The sequence below is a fragment of the Saprolegnia diclina genome (genome assembly GCF_000281045.1).
Source record: "Saprolegnia diclina VS20 unplaced genomic scaffold supercont1.47, whole genome shotgun sequence".
NCBI classification, from domain to species: Eukaryota; Oomycota; class Saprolegniomycetes; order Saprolegniales; family Saprolegniaceae; genus Saprolegnia; species Saprolegnia diclina.
The window spans coordinates 257,231-270,414 of record NW_008246114.1 but is presented as its reverse complement, the minus strand read 5'-3'; the positions used below and the strand labels follow the sequence as shown (position 1 = coordinate 270,414).

The 13,184-nt window shown below is 56.9% G+C and overlaps 6 protein-coding genes across 6 annotated transcripts; 1 reads left to right on the top strand and 5 right to left on the bottom strand.

Annotated features, from left to right (window-relative positions):
* Positions 1-289: 289 nt before the first annotated feature.
* Positions 290-1,255, bottom strand: SDRG_12190 (hypothetical protein; the record flags this gene model as incomplete). The annotated part of the gene is made up of 5 exons (XM_008618253.1): positions 290-302; positions 352-491; positions 543-597; positions 644-981; positions 1,037-1,255. 5 exons carry the CDS (start codon positions 1,253-1,255, stop codon positions 290-292), a joined length of 765 nt encoding a protein of 254 aa, XP_008616475.1.
* Positions 1,256-2,894: 1,639 nt separating this feature from the next.
* Positions 2,895-4,210, bottom strand: SDRG_12189 (hypothetical protein). The gene has a single exon (XM_008618252.1). It carries the CDS (start codon positions 4,143-4,145, stop codon positions 2,946-2,948), a length of 1,200 nt encoding a protein of 399 aa, XP_008616474.1. The 5' UTR covers positions 4,146-4,210; the 3' UTR covers positions 2,895-2,945.
* Positions 4,211-4,786: 576 nt separating this feature from the next.
* Positions 4,787-5,839, bottom strand: SDRG_12188 (hypothetical protein). Its single transcript, XM_008618251.1, has 3 exons — positions 5,690-5,839; positions 5,206-5,645; positions 4,787-5,157 (listed from the first exon to the last, which is right to left on the bottom strand). The coding sequence occupies exons 1-3, from the start codon at positions 5,760-5,762 to the stop codon at positions 4,900-4,902; spliced, it is 771 nt and encodes a 256-aa protein (XP_008616473.1). The 5' UTR covers positions 5,763-5,839; the 3' UTR covers positions 4,787-4,899.
* Positions 5,840-6,354: 515 nt separating this feature from the next.
* Positions 6,355-8,324, bottom strand: SDRG_12187 (glutathione reductase (NADPH)). Its single transcript, XM_008618250.1, has 12 exons — positions 7,996-8,324; positions 7,854-7,944; positions 7,681-7,806; positions 7,526-7,633; positions 7,386-7,472; positions 7,235-7,337; positions 7,075-7,190; positions 6,995-7,025; positions 6,849-6,944; positions 6,738-6,796; positions 6,520-6,693; positions 6,355-6,475 (listed from the first exon to the last, which is right to left on the bottom strand). Exons 1-12 carry the CDS (start codon positions 8,298-8,300, stop codon positions 6,383-6,385), a joined length of 1,389 nt encoding a protein of 462 aa, XP_008616472.1. The 5' UTR covers positions 8,301-8,324; the 3' UTR covers positions 6,355-6,382.
* A 357-nt stretch (positions 8,325-8,681) lies between these two features.
* Positions 8,682-11,422, top strand: SDRG_12186 (hypothetical protein; the record flags this gene model as incomplete). The annotated part of the gene is made up of 13 exons (XM_008618249.1): positions 8,682-8,783; positions 8,851-9,018; positions 9,082-9,204; positions 9,263-9,366; positions 9,419-9,552; positions 9,603-9,736; positions 9,788-9,933; positions 9,978-10,106; positions 10,163-10,371; positions 10,398-10,520; positions 10,565-10,740; positions 10,790-11,002; positions 11,078-11,422. The coding sequence occupies 13 exons, from the start codon at positions 8,682-8,684 to the stop codon at positions 11,381-11,383; spliced, it is 2,067 nt and encodes a 688-aa protein (XP_008616471.1). The 3' UTR covers positions 11,384-11,422.
* Positions 11,423-11,709: 287 nt separating this feature from the next.
* Positions 11,710-13,184, bottom strand: SDRG_12185 (hypothetical protein). Its single transcript, XM_008618248.1, has 3 exons — positions 13,112-13,184; positions 13,004-13,058; positions 11,710-12,952 (listed from the first exon to the last, which is right to left on the bottom strand). The coding sequence occupies exons 1-3, from the start codon at positions 13,117-13,119 to the stop codon at positions 11,873-11,875; spliced, it is 1,143 nt and encodes a 380-aa protein (XP_008616470.1). The 5' UTR covers positions 13,120-13,184; the 3' UTR covers positions 11,710-11,872.

The window sequence follows — 13,184 nt, the reverse complement described above, 5'->3', positions numbered from 1 at the left end:
GTGTGCTGGGCGTTGACGCCTTCGACAAAGACGAGCCACTTCGGACAGCCCTTGAGAATGCGCGCGCCAATGAGCTCGGCGCCGAGCTTGAAGTCTTTCTTGGTGCCGGTGCCCCACGTGCCTTCCCACGGCTCGTTCTTGACGTCAATGCCGAGGATGTTCCAGTGCTTGTCAGAGCAAAGCGCGGCCGTGAGCATGTCGATGGCCTTGAGGAACTCGTCCTCCGTCAACGACTTGCCGTACCAGAGCGACCCGCCAGTGTTCATCAAGTCGAGCGTGTGCATGGAAATCATGACGGAGATCTGGCGGTAGGCAAGGGACTCGACAATAGACCCGAGAAGCCCAAGGTACGACGTGAGATCCAGCGCGCGGTTGGTGACGCGGTTGATGATCGAGAGCTGGGGCGCCTTGTTGTTCAAGATGCTCTCGACACAGAGCGGGATGCGCACCGAGTTGAATTTGTTTTTGGCCAGAAATTGCGCAATCGCATACTAGAATCATTGTTGTGAGATTTGTGGGTTGCGAAGATATGGAGTACGTACGACAGTGGTCCCGTTCTGCTCGTTGTCCCAGAGCCCAAACGGGGAGCGAAGGCCACTAGAATGAATGTGGGCATTCAGAGTACCAGATGTGAAGGGCGTACGTCTCCATGCCAAACCAGTTGACACCCTTGATCTGGAACGAGACTTCCGTGCCATTCTTGGCGACCGCGTAGATTTTGCCGTTCTTGCTCTGGTAGTCGGGCTGCTGGCACGAGCTCTGCGGGTACACTTTGGGGTTGTTGACTTGGCCGTCGTCGTCCACGTCGACTTCGTCCGACCCACTCGTCAACCCGTCGGCAATCGCCCGCTCCTTCGCCAGTCGCTTCTGTACCGCAAAGGCTCGGTCGTGGGCTTCCTGGCCTTTCGAGACGCTAAAGTATGCGATCGCTGCGATCGCGCCGCCGACAATCATAACGAGCAAGAGGACACCCGGCCACCTCTAGCCCATGTGGTTAGACACTACTCTCAACGAAGAAGAAAAATATATACAATACCCGGAGTCGGCCCTTGTAGGCCTTGTGGGGCGACCGCATCGTGTTCTCGGCAGCGCGCGGATCGAGCGGGGCGGCAATGATGTTGCGCTCGATGAGCGACGCGCGCGTGCCCCCGCCGTGGTGCGACGACGACGAGTGGCGGGTCGGCGCGCTGTACGCAAAGCTGTTGCCGCGGACGCCGTCGGTGTTGTCGTCGTACAGCTGGCTGGGTCGGTCCATCTCGGACGTAATCTCAAAATGTGAACATGGCGCCGTCCCTGCGGCGTATCCTGTCCGGTTGCATTTTGCTCGGTGCCGCTCTGTCCATACAAACACCAAGTTGGTTTTTTCAAAATGTGCAAAGTGAAACAGCCGGATTTTCGAAGCACCAATCAGACGCGCGCTTCTAAATTTCGTCCGCCCTGCGTGTCGCGGGCACAGGGCTAGGGCTGCATACCAAGGCTCAATCCCACCGCGACACTTGCGACCTTGAGCAATTGAGGGGGGGTGGGCCCGTCGGAATGGAAGGCTTGATGTGGCGCCGGTGGTATTCTCGAGCAAACTCGCACTGCGATACCTACGAACCTCGCACTTGCAACACCGAGCGTGCACCGTGTTGCCGCCGCTTGAAGCCGACCTGCTGCCGAGAGTCCTCTAGGAGAGGCGTGCACGAGCGTTCCCGCAGCGTCTCTCTAATCATGAGGTAGTAGCTCTGTTACCGACGTGGGTCAGCAGATGGGGTCTCTTTGAAAAGAACAGAACGTATGTGTGTGGTATCTCAACAATCAAACGCCGGTGTGAGGTTTTCATTTTCGTGCATTTTACAGTACCCATAGCGTAGCCGACGACGAGGCCAAGCGCGAACAAGATGCAACATAGTACTTCGCCGCGCAATCCAAGAACGTTGTTGCGACGGACGGAGCTTATCACCGCGACGCATCCATCGCGGCCTCTTTTCTGGCTCTCCCCCCGTCGCATCAGGTAGGGGGACGGGTCGATTCAAAGGCACTGTCGTATCTGTCACGTTGTGTCCAACGACCTTGTGTCCTACTGCGAGTACCACGCAAGAGTGCTTGCAAAGGACGTGGGTGCTTGGGTCGGGCGCTAAGGTTCCTACGTCTCGCTGTTAAAAGCAAACAAGAATGCCATAAAGGTTGTCATTGGTCTTGCCCGTCGTCACCTGTGCAATATCGTTCTTGCTGCACGCACCGACGTCGCAGGACACAGTGCGGCCATTACACTCGCATCGTCGTCCAACGAGCTGCACAACGAAGCCCAAATGACGAGCAATCGTCGTGCAACAAACTACACGACGGACCCTCGATTCATTCCCTAGAGACTTAATACGGCACCTACTCAGTGAGCTACAAGCCTTGCTTGGTCACATTGGTGTCCTCACGGTGCATATGAGGGCTCACGTTGTCGCTGAGTCGTTTCCCGAACATAAAATCATTGCGCTGCTCTTACGTCATCACAGAACAGACCTGCTGTGCTTCACGGCACAGGCTTCTTATCACTGGTTCCAGCGTACACGATCGCGCTTACGACCTCGATAACGTATCAACGTATCTAGGCGACCGACTGATTTTGAAGCTGATGCGACCGTTCGTCGTACATTGCGATGGCCCTCCTACTCCAAGTCAACACAGCATTCTCAAGACACTAGAATAACTCTGGAGCGCATCGTCGCTGCATTCACAAACGTGCAAAATGAACCGCTGTGCCATCACGACCCACTGAGTGAGCGAAAGCGTCAACGGAGAGTGCTCGTAGGCTCTACCCCAGTCTATGTAATGGAAACCAGTTACAATGTACACTAGCGGTTGACTTGGCGCCAAACCACTACGTACTGGATGCTCACAACACTTGGAACAAATAGAGCAAATAGAAAATACACACAATTGACGAGACGAAACTACGAGCGACGACGTTACCAGAGCGCAAAGTGATCTTCGACGACGCCAAACGCACTGTCCACGGTGATATCGTGTACAATATTGTCGTCCGTTGCGCAGACAATGCGTCCTGAAAAGGTGCCGTACGGCTGCACGAAGCGCGAGTGCAAGAGGTATGGCACGCCGGCGTCGTCGCGGCGTGCCCCGGCCGGCGTAAACACGAGCGTCACATTGTCTTGGGACGTCGGCGCGATCGATGTGATGCGCCAGTTGGATTTGACCGGATCCAGATCTGGAATCTGAAACTGGACACCGCGCAGCGCACACACACGGCCGTCGACCCAGATGGCATTCTCCTGGGACGCGCCATCGACGTCGTACACGTGCTGGCTCAAGTTGATGCCGATCGCGGTGCCGTCGTCGTCAAAGAAGCTAGCGGACGCCCAATGCCACGTCGTCTCACGCAGCGCCATGCTCTTGGTCCAGTCGATCGCGCCGAGTCCGCGCGTAAGCGGCATGTGACTCGCGCCAAACTGGAGGTGACCGGTTGCGGCGCTGCCGGCGCCCTTGTGTACATACGCTGGCCGCCTTGGGTCGTCAGCCAGCGGGTACAGCAGCGTGAGAGCTTCGTCGCGCTGAAGGGCCATCTCCATGTCAAGCCGTGTGGTCGACCCGTTGGCACTGGTCAGCGGTACGTTGGCGCGGAGCTGCCACGCACCCCCAACGTAGCACGCTTCAATCGTCTCGTTGGTTTCGAGCACTGTCGAGGCAGAGAACACCGTGCACTGGTGCGCATCGATCGACGACGCAGCGAACGCAAGGCCGACAGTGCCCGGACGGCGCGCTGTGTACTCGTGCTTCTCCATACTCGCCTTGTCAACCAGGTACAAGAAGACGTCCGAGACGTACTGGAGCTGGACAAACGCAAACCCGAGAAAGAAGCGAGGTGTGTCGACGCTCGTGTAGTGCCAGAGTTTGGTCTGGAAGCTGGAGGTGAGTGCATCCAGAACGTCGCTCGCGGGATCGTGGCTGTGGAAGCCAACGTCAGCAATCGCATGCTTCCACCGACCAAAGGTGTAGCGGCCGCCAGCGTACGCGGCCATCGGCGGCGCGGCGGCGAGTGGCGCGTGCGCGGGAAAGTGCAACGTCGTCGTCTTGGCGTACGGCGCCGACCGCGGCCAGAGCAGCAGCGCCAATAGCAGCGTGCACGCAGCGCTCACGACCTGCTTGTGCATCGTAAACCGAATCGGCGACTGGCGACGACCGACTACAGGCCGCGCCAAGATGCTTGAAGTTTGCGCAAGGTTTGCGTAGTTGCTGGCAATGAACTGGAAATGCCGGTCTCTGATTGGCTGCTAGTCAAGATACAAAACGGCCGTTTACGTCATCCTGGCAGCCATGTTGATGCTGATGATTGCGCTCGACCAGCTCACTCGAGCTGGGCAGTACATGTAGTAGCCGACCAAGCCCGAGTAGCACAGAGCGACCGGTAGCCGCCCATGACTGACACCATTGCGCCGAGCAACCGCCGCCACGCTCGGCGAGGCCAAGGGAACAGGGGCTGGATCACACACAGTGGCATGTGACAGTCCATGCACATTGCCAGGTCCAGCGGCCCTCGCGGGTCGGCGCGCCAGTGCACAAGCGGCTCGTATCGCCCACGCCCACAACACGTTGCTTGCTACCTGAGTACATGCCGTTCTCGCGGGCGATTCTGTTGTTCTCGCTAGGAACAGGCTGAGTCCACTTTCGCCAAGATAATCACAGCCCGTAGGCAACTCTAGCGCTTGCGCCTTGCAACGCGAAGTTGCCTCGTGGGTTTGTGATGCTCATAGTGTCTATGAAATCTTCTAGCTCTACAGTCTATAGCTCAAGAGGATGTACAACGGACTTGTATATTCCGGTGGTATTAGATAGCAAAATGTAGAGGATACTGGCGCCTTCTTCGCTGCGATCGCGAGGGCCAGTGCCAGTCGACGCATGGAGGGCTTAGGTGCCGGCGATTTGGCGGCACATGGGGCAGTCGAACCGCGTCGTGTACCACTCGTTGATGCAGTGCTCGTGGAAGAAATGGCCGCAGAGCGAGAGCACGAGCTGGTTGCCGTCGAGCTCGCCCCAGTCGTTGAGGCAGATCGGGCACGAGTCCGTGTCGACGCGCACGTCGCGCGGGTCGACGTACGTGAGCGACTTGATCGCGCGAATATGCTGCTCTTCGTGGGCGAGCGGGAACTGCAAAAAGTCCTTTGTCTAATGCAGCAAGAGACTGAGCGTCCACGTGGCGACGGCGGTGCGTACCATGACTTGAATCGAGAGGATGTTCTTGCAGTGCACCGTGATGCCTTCGGCGCTGAGGTACTGGGCGAGCGCAACGACAAAGTCTTCAAGGCCACTTGTGCGCGCAGTGACCTGCGCCGCGACCTCGACCTTCTTGAAGATGCTCGAACGACCAGGAAAGTCAAACTTGGCGATCTGGCCATGCAGCGCTTTGCAGTACGCGCAGCTCATCTTCATGTGGATCTCGAGCTGGTCGAGAATGCGCTTCCGGAGCCGATGGAACTCCGAGTAGCGGTGGCACACGATCCACTTTTGCTTGTAGTACTCGGACGTGATCGTCATGTGGTACGAGTAGTACGGGTTCGTTGGCGCGCGCACGAGGACGGCCGTCGTCGAGAGCGCGAGCTGCTTCAAGCTGTCCTGCTGGATCTTGCGCACGAGCCGCTTCTTGGCGTTCGCCGCTGCATGCGCACGTGAGCATGTGCGAGACGATGGCTCCATGTACCTGTGTAGCGGCCGCCACTGCCGATGCCACTCATGCCATCGTCGCTCATTGCGTACTGCGCATGCGTCGCCATGCTGATGGGGATGGAGCGGTCGGGAGATGCAGTTGATGAAAATGGCGACTGCGCGTTCTCCGGCTGGCCAAACCGGCCATGTCCGAATTTTAAAATCTCGTCCTCGTTTCACATCCGAATTTCAACATATGCACGCAAATAGTGTGCATGAAACATCCCGATGCATCGCGACACTTCAGGATGGCAAGCATTGAGAGCCTTGCCATGGACACGCGCTCGATCGATGACGCAATCGCATCGCGTGGATACCGTCGATGAGCACGACTCGTAGGTTGCGACTACGAACCACGCGTGCATGGACGTGCACACGATGACGATACCATGACGCATCATACACTATTTGATTTTTAAATTAGGCTCTTTTCGGCCCAGCCAGTTACACATATGTGTCACAATGGGCCTGAGCCAAACAAAAATGGCGCCGCCGTCGGTCCATATATATTTGTTGTCATGGGTCAAGGGGGAGGCTACGCGTCGTGGATACCCATCTTCTGTTCATGGCGCTGCATCCCCGCTTCCATCGAACGGGACTGCCAGAAGCATTCCTTCTGCCAAGCATTTCCAGCACTTTCAACAAAAAATCCGAGAAAAATCCCCAGAAAAATCCAATTTTACAGTGTTTACAAGCCCCACGGCGCGAGCGTCACCAACTCTTCGGCAGCCGTCGGGTGAATCGCAATGCACGCGTCCAGGTCCTTCTTGCACGCCCCCATCTACGCATCGACCTTGAATTCTCCAACGTCAAGTTGAAGGTTACCTTGATGGCGACACCAAACCCCTGCAGCATCTCGTCGGCGCCGCGCCCAATGACGTGCAGTCCGACAATCTTCTCACTGGGGCCGACGCAGATGAGCTTCATGGCCGTCGTTGGCTTCTCGTGCGCGTGCTCGTACAACGAGTAGTGCATGTTGACAAACTTGGAGCTGTATACCTACCCCGCAGGTTTCACCTAGCCCTTATCATATGCACAAAGACCTTGAGCTCGTCGTCGCGGTAGACCTTGCGGGCTTCTTGCTCGGTGAGACCGATCGTACCTACAGTACACACAAGTTTGAACACGCTGAATACGACGTGCTTGGGGTGTACCGATCGGAGGATGGCTAAAGACTACCGATGGAATGTTGGTGTAGTCGGCCTTGGCGTCATGGAGGCCACCAAAGAGGCGATCGGCCAAGCGCCGGCCTATGCATCAATGTTAGCGGGAATGAACTCTTGACGAGAGTCGTGTCCACCCGCTGCAATGGCGACCGGGGTTAGCGCCGCCTAGAACCGTGAGATATGACATTATTGACCACAGGATGACAGAGTCTACCGTATCGACCACGTCGCCGAGCGCAAAGACACCGGGGGCACTCGTCGCTTGGTAGGCGTCGACAGGAATGAAGCCGTTGGGCGACAGTTGAATCCCGCGATGTTCAAGGCCGAGGTCTACGTTTCGAGTGAGGTTAGACGTTGAGAATGTTCATACAGACCCTTGGTCATCGGTGTGCGGCCCGTAGCCACAAGCACACAGTCAAAGCCGCTATGGTGCTCGCCCGCCGTCGTCGTCACGCTGAGACTACCCGTCGTCGGGTCCTACGCATGCCGCGTGAACCTACGCTACGATGAGGACGAGCAAGCTACCTTGTCGACGCGCGCGATCGTGCTGTGCGGCTGCAAAGTGATGCCATCGCGCTGGAAGGCGTCGTGGAGGACCGCCTGCAGCATGTCCTAAATGACATGTAGCATGATGGCAAGAGCACGGCAAGGGAGCATCGACGTACGTCGAACGAGCGCAGGACGCCTTGTTGGCGACAAAAGATCGTCGTGTCCGAGCCCAAGCCGCGCAACACGCCGGCGAGCTCGACGGCAATGTAGCCGGCGCCCACCACCTACGCATCATCCATGAGTCGGGTCATCTCCTAGGACGTGTACGAACCGCGACGCGGGCCGGGCGCTCGTCGAGTTCGAAGAAACCATCCGAGCTAATGCAGTGCTCGATGCCTGGAATGTCGGGCATGACGGGCTGGCCGCCGACGGCCACGAGCACGTTTGTCGCCTCGGCCTATATCCATTCGTCACGAGATCGCATCGCATGGCTGCATCGTATACGTCGAGCGGCGTCGCATCAATCTGAACGCGTCCGTCGCTGCCAAAGCTGCACAGGCCCTGCGCAAAGTCGACGCCCGAGCCCTGGAGGTTGCTACATGTAGGTACAAGTTTGAGCGATCGTAGCAGACACGGCGAGGCGCACCGGGAATATATGCCGTTGAGGCGCGTGACGTAGGCATCGCGGCGCTGCTTGAGCGTGGCCCAGTCAACCGTCGTGTTGGGCACTGCGGGAAAGCCATACGCCGGCGCGTCGTGCCGCATGCTGTGGGCGAGGTCGGCGGCCGCGTACATGACCTTCTTGGGCACGCAGCCGACGTTGACGCACGTCCCGCCGAGGCGCCCGCGCTCGACGACGAGGACCTTCTTGCCGTACGTGGCTGCCCGGCGCGCGGACGCGATACCGCCGCTGCCGCCGCCCATGACCACCAGGTCGTACACTCGCTGCATCGTTCGTGGTGGCGTTGGCCGAAGATTGCAATGTGTCCGAAGGTTGCGGGGATGGCCAATCACCTGCGATGTCTCAAGCATTTCAACCAATCATATGCGTTTAGGGCCAGATATTTAGCCAATGAAACGTCACGCGACCGCGTAGGGCCATAAGCCGCCATTCGATCAGGGGCTCGATGACGGAGTTGCGCACCTCGTAGAGTCCACGAGCTTGTTGGTTGTCGTTGTCCGGCAGGTTGCTAGCTACGGACAAGTCGGCGAAAGAACGGACTCGCCCTTGGATTGGCTCGAAAAGACGCGAGTTTGGACCAATCCGAGCCGTTTTGGCGCAGAGGTTACACGCCCGGTTTCATCGGACGTACATCCAAAGAAGCGACAAAGATGCTGGATCGTATCGGCAAGGTCGTCGCCGACATCATCGCGCGCTGCAAGTACGAAGGCGTCGTCGTCTCGGACACGCTCGCAGCGTTCATCTGCCGCACAGTACGATTTTTGTGGCATTTTGCGGAAATATATTCGTTGATTTTCGCTGTTTTTTGCGATGTCCTAGATTGTCCAAGAAAATTCCAATGTCTTTTGTCTCGATGGCGACATTGATGCTGCGGGGCTCGCGGAGCTCACGCAGCGCAGCGTCGACATGCTCCTCCGGAAGGACTCGCCGTCGCTCGAGACGATCAAGATGCAGCTCGACTTTGACTTGTGCTACGTCAAACACGAAGTATGGCCCTATATATATTCGTGCATATTGGAATCCCAAATTATGCGAATGAATATTACGTAGGAAGAAGTCGAGAAGGCGTCGGCCATGAAAGAAAAGAAGATTGCCAACTTGCACCGATCGATTGTCGCACTCCAGCCGTCGGGCACGAGTGACTTTGAGGCACTCACGACGCTCTATCGGCAGGTTGGATTCCGACATTTTGACTTTTGAAACATATATTATGGTTTGACATGTGCTCTAGATTTTCACGTTGCTCATGGTCCACGCGGACGCCGACAAGGCCAACGACCGCAACATTGAGCGTGAAGTTGCTGCTGCCCTCGAAAGCGTCTTTCCTCGCATTGGGTACCGTTTCGATATTTTGTGAATCGCACAACGATATTTGAGATTCGTGTAGGCTCAAGTCGTTTGTGAGCATGTCGCCCGACGACAAGAAGTTCCAACTCAAGGAGCTGGCCAACATCGTCGGGGGTATCCGCCTCTTCAACAAGGAAATCGGCAAGGGCGGGGCCGGCATAGTCCTCTCCATTGGTATCTACCACCAACCTAGTACAACTATGGACAACTTGTCTATCGACTAGACACGATTCGTGACAACGTCACGTCCATTTCCACGAGCGTGGCGCAAGAAGTCGACGAGGTCAACCAGATTTGCACCGACTACACCGAAGTGCTATTGCACATTCATCACTACAATGCGCAGTCGGCGTCGGGGGTCGCCAACCTCAAACGGTATGTCCACACATCAATGTACAAGTTGTCTTAGATTGTCGGCAGATGGCAAGAGGAGCTCAACAACAAGCGGCAGTTTCTGTCGTACATGCAGTCGCTCCACGAAGACATTGACGTGTCGTCCGACAAGATTGGCCGCCTCATCACGGCGTTCGAGACCGAGCTTCACACGCTGAAATCGTACCTTATTTTTCTATGCGAAAATAGTGTCATCCGAGTTGTAGACTCGTGGGGTCGCGCACGTCGCTGCCCAAAGGCCAAGTGTACCCGATTTTCGAAGCGCTCTCCAAAGCGTGGGACGAACTCGAGGTCGAGCACCAGCTCCTCCTCGCGCGGTCCCGGTCCATCAAAGCGTAGCGTCTTATTTGTCGGATTTGGATTATTTTCTTATGCGATACTCGGAAATTAGGCTGATGGAGTTCAAGGATTCGTATACGCGGACCCTGGGACAGCAATCCGAATGGATCCTCAAGGCCAAGCGCGCTGGTATGCCACCGCAAGAAGAGTGGTTTGAGCACAGCGAGCCCGACAACCAAGCGTACCTCGTGACCTCGTCGTCGACGACAACCCGCAAGGAGAGCGTCGTGTCGGCGCACGGTAGACATACTCCAGTAGACTGTCATGGGGTTCAACTATTGCATTAGGCGACGAAAGTGCCGCGGTCGACGACGTACCGATTCGCATGTCGGTCGACTCGACGCCCGAGTTTATGCAGCTCCCACTCGAGTACCAAGGGTACTGCCCGTGGACAATCGTGCAGCGTGGCGGTATCCCAACTCGATAAAAAAGATAGACTTTTATCGGTGATTAGGGTTGCTCTTGCCGGGTGACCCGTCGCTTGGCGTCATCCAGTACCGCAACGCGTACCACGTATTCGTCAACGAACGGGCGCTCAGCGACTTTATGGCGAGTCCCGACATTTACATTTCGGCGGTGCACGCGTTCGTGGTCCACCGCCCAGAGCTCATTTACCTTCTCCGCCTCCAAGTCGACAACATCATTCTCATATGTCATGTTTGAACCTCTCACTTTATAGGAGAGCTTTCCCGACACGTCGATGGCGAGCTTGATGAAATTGCTCAACAACAAGGCGCACGTACACCCGCTGCTGGCACCCCACGCCGTCCTCAAGGTCGACGCGAGCACGAGCACGCCGGTGCATTTTGTGGAAAAGAACATTGACGTCACGTACGACTGGAACGAGTGGAGCCTGCGACGCCGTGCACTCCGCGTGGCCAACCTACGCAACGTACGCATTTCCTATGTTTTGAGATTTTTTGCGATTTTTTGAGAAAGTTTGGATGTATTTTTCATGACATTCTAGTGCAAAACGACGTCGGCCCAAACGACACTGAGCAACTTTCGCATGGACGTTGACGCCCAAGTGTGGCTGCCGACGGAGAATGCGACGCAGACGGGCACAGATCGCGGTACGAACCCGACCAAGACGGTCACGTACTTTGCGGGGCTTCGCGGCGCGCCGTCGGGCTTTGCTACGTCCAAGTACGCACAAGAGAAAGACGCCGACGACGATGGCAAGGCCAACGACGATGCCAACGAGCAGGACGAGGCCAAGGCGAGCGACGCCAAGGAGACGCCCGCGGTCCTCTCGTATACATTTGAGCTCTAATCCAGAGACTACATGTGCACAAGCAATAAAATGCACTTGGTCATTTCATATTTCAAACGGCAAAATTACGTGATAAAAGCACAATATCAAGTTGATAGTGTAATGGTATTCTTGATACAAAGGAGAGCTTCCAGTCTATACCAACCACGTAACTGGTGACCTACGTGCGAACGCGTGGCCCAAAAGCCCGAGCGATCAACGGTTCGATCGGGTCGGAAAACCGGTTCGCCAAACCTACCCCTAGCGGCTAGCCCGGGCAACCGCCCCTCCACGGAAGCCAGAGCCGGGAGATCTGCTGGCGGCGCCCACGAACCTTGTATGTAGCGTCCCGAGAACATGCTGTTCCGACTCGTATTACGTTTGAGATGCAAGATGCTCTATGTTTCAAACGCCCAAGCTGTAGTCGGCCTGTGCTCATGCTCGCCCACGGTAGCCACGCGGACTTGGACATGCCACTCAGCACAAACATAGATGCATTTGATCTCGTCTCTACTCGATCGGGAAGCATGGCATCATCTTGAGGTCCTTCATCGCGTCCATGGCCTGCATGGCTTTCAAAAACGGAAGGTTGGCCGACCGCCAGTCGTCGTTCACAAGCCCTTCGACATAGTTGCCGGGCGTATCGGCCGGGTTGTACTGGTACGCGGACTCGGGGTTGAGCGACCACATGTACCCGCCAGCGTAATTCTCGCTCAGAATCGTCTTGATCGTAAAGTCGGTGCAGCGCTGCGTCGTCTTCATCGGGTGCGCGTCTTTGGTGTAGAGGCCGCCAAACTCGCCGAGGACGACCGCCATGTCCTTCTTGTCGTTGAGGTAGCCAAACATCTGGTGCATGGTCTGGGCCACACGCCCCAGGAGCTTCTCGTCGCTGAGCTCGACGTAGCCGTTGATCGCGTTGCCGGCGCCGACCTTGCCGCCGCCAAAGAGGTAGTACTGCGGAAACACCGCCGGCGTGTAGTAGTGGGGTGCATACACGAGCTTCTCAGCGGTCGGAAGGACGACCGGAAAGGCGCCGGCCTTCTGGAGCCCGCCGCCAAACCAGTCGTAATATGCAAAGGCTTGGCCGTCGAGCGTCACGTCGTTCTGGGCGTTGACGCCTTCGACGAAGACGAGCCACTTCGGGCAGCCCTTGAGAATACGCGCGCCAATGAGCTCAGCGCCGAGCTTGAAGTCGTTCTTGGCGCCAGTGCCCCACGTGCCTTCCCATGGCTCGTTCTTGACGTCGACGCCGAGGATGTTCCAGTACTTGTCAGAGCAAAGCGCGGCCGTGAGCATGTCGATCGACTTGAGGAATTGGGCTTCGCTGACCGTCGAGCCGTACCAGAGCGACCCGCCACGGTTCATGAGGTCGAGCGTGTGCATGGACAGCATGACGGAAATCTGGCGGTACCCGAGCGACTGGACCACGGTCTGGAGTAAGCTCAGAAACGACGTCAGATCCAGAGCGCGGTTGGTGACGCGGTTGACGATCGACGCTTCGAGCGGCTTGTTTTCGAGGATGCTCGAGACGCAGAGGGGCACGCGCACCGAGTTGAACTTGTTGTTGGCGAGGAATTTGGCAATCTCGTACTAGAATCACATTTGTGAGATGCACAATCTGGAGAGGCATGTCGAACGTACCACAGTCGTGCCATTCTGGTCGTTGTCCCAGAGCCCAAAGGGTGCTTGCATGCCCCTAGAAACAAAAGGTTCAACCTGGCATCCAGATTGTGCGAGTCGAGTACGTACGTCTCCATGCCGAACCAGTTGACGCCCTTGATCTGGAACGTGACTTCTGTGCCATTCTTGGCGACCGCGTAGA